This window comes from Geospiza fortis, unplaced genomic scaffold, assembly GCF_000277835.1.
Source record: "Geospiza fortis unplaced genomic scaffold, GeoFor_1.0 scaffold23, whole genome shotgun sequence".
NCBI classification, from domain to species: domain Eukaryota; kingdom Metazoa; phylum Chordata; class Aves; order Passeriformes; family Thraupidae; genus Geospiza; species Geospiza fortis.
In genome coordinates, this window is record NW_005054303.1 from 2,069,831 (window position 1) to 2,071,857 (window position 2,027).

A 2,027-nucleotide genomic window follows, 5' to 3' on the forward strand; every position below is an offset into this window, starting at 1 on the left:
TAAAAAAAGTCTTATATTTAATTTAAAAACTGAATTCTTTAACGAAAATATCCAATAATTCTTTTTGCCCAAAAGTGATCTTTGACTGACACACTTACTTTAAAATCACTCATATGGAGTAGTACAAAGGAAGAGAGAAAATTTATATTTCTCTATCATTCTAAAAAGTAAATTACTGCTGTTGCATGTGCACTTCCAACACTGGGTTGAGCCACCATCAGGGTACCATTCGTTGGGTATATTTGTTGGTATGAATTCAGTGTTCAAAAGGTTTAACTCCGAAAAAAAATACAAACCCCAGACTTACAATTATTTTTTGCTTAAAAAATACATAAATACTTCTGCACTTCATTAAAAAAAACCCACTAACACAGAATTATCTTTAAAATGTTCCACAATTAAGAACATGCTCCATCATCCTTACTAGATAAAAGAGCTGAAGTAGTCCTGCAATGTTCTATTTTTGGACCATGACTTAGAATACAGTAGAGAAACCAATAAATTTAGGGTTGTGTATTTTACATTTTGTCACAATTCATTTAAAAAAAACATGCTCTTTTGGCCATAGGATGTGATCCCTAAACTATAATCAGTATCCTAAGACACTTCTCCCCTATTAAGCATATTCAATACAAAAATCTGTCTCTTGTATTAATGCTCCTTTTGCTGTTTAATACTAAATTTGTTAAATAACCAGATTTCCCTGGAAAATTTAACTTACAAGGTGTACGCTAAATTAGTAAGTGCATGACCACATCACAAAACAAGGCAAGTGAAAGAAAGCTGCAATGGATGGCTACAGAAGAAGGGCATGTACGTATACAACATCCATATAATATGCAATTTCTCAACCATAAAATATACTTTAACAAAGAGGTTGTTTTTTCAATTCTTACCAATTTTGTGCAGTTTTTCACAGCAAATAAGAGCGACAACTCTCTCAGCCAGTCTTGCACAACTCATTGGAGGGCCCTATAAACATTTAAACACTTTGTAAAAACTTTGGTCTACTAGCAAGTTACTTATTGTGTTTAGCTTAACACAAACATTTGAAGCAAGCAAAATTTTTGTAAAAACCACATTGATGGCAGTTTTGTGAAGATATTCAGGCTTGTTTTTCCATAGAAACCAAAATTACAAGCACTCAACTATACTACTGATCAAAACCAATAAAGAACAAGTGCATGAAACAACAATGTACAGGGGAGAATATCTAAATATTTTTGCCTTTGGCATAAAAACTAACTGATGAAAAATGAATTATAACAAAACCAGACAGTGATCCAAAACCAGTTAGAGAGTACAATACAGAAAAAACTAATTTTCATTACCAACAGTGAAACTAAATCTAGAAATGGCACAGACCATTCTTATCCCAACATATTTATGTATTCCCATGATTTTCCTTGCCCAAATACCTACAACAATTGATGCTCGAAGAGGTGAGTTGATTGGCAGGTAGAGAGTAGAGTAAAATGTATGGTCAGGTAGTTCCCAGGTCTTACACTTGGGAGCCAGGTGTGTAAATGGATCACTTGGTAATCTAGCGCAGTACCTGAGTGCACAAAACATTTTACACATCATCAAAATCTGCAAATTGAAACCTGAACACATTTCAGTGGAACCTTACCTTACTGGTATGAATGCTAGAGAAGATGATGTACACTGTAAAGGTACACTACTGACTGATATTCAACTAACTTCTGAGCAGAAGACCTCCAAGTCCTTTATTATAAACCTGGTCTCCAGAATGGTCACTCCAGCTTGTAATGATGCACAATGCTGTTTCCTGCCAAGTCCCAGGGTTCCCATTATGTCTCCTGAGTTTACTGTTGTCTTACTCCTCCTATTTATTTATCATGGTTTCTCCTCCCACCTTTCCTCCCTTGTACTGACTTCCCTCTCTCCCAGCTTGGTATTAAATGCCAGTATCCTGATGTTAAACTGTGCTGGACCTCTTAACAGTTCAATGCCACATATACCCAGCTGCCAGACAGCCTTTGAACTATTCACCATCTGCCATTCCT

General features: G+C 35.4%; 1 protein-coding gene across 2 annotated transcripts in view; it reads right to left on the minus strand.

The window, feature by feature from the left end:
• DICER1 (dicer 1, ribonuclease III) overlaps nucleotides 1–2,027 on the minus strand; it is a 47,356-nt gene that overhangs the window by 22,641 nt on the left and 22,688 nt on the right. For both annotated transcript variants that reach the window (XM_031066320.1, XM_005417864.2), the window contains exons 13-14: nucleotides 1,423–1,555; nucleotides 897–972 (exon numbers count right to left, since the gene is read on the minus strand). In XM_031066320.1, the coding sequence (XP_030922180.1) occupies nucleotides 897–972; nucleotides 1,423–1,555 (209 nt within the window). The remainder of the gene's footprint in view (nucleotides 1–896; nucleotides 973–1,422; nucleotides 1,556–2,027) is intronic.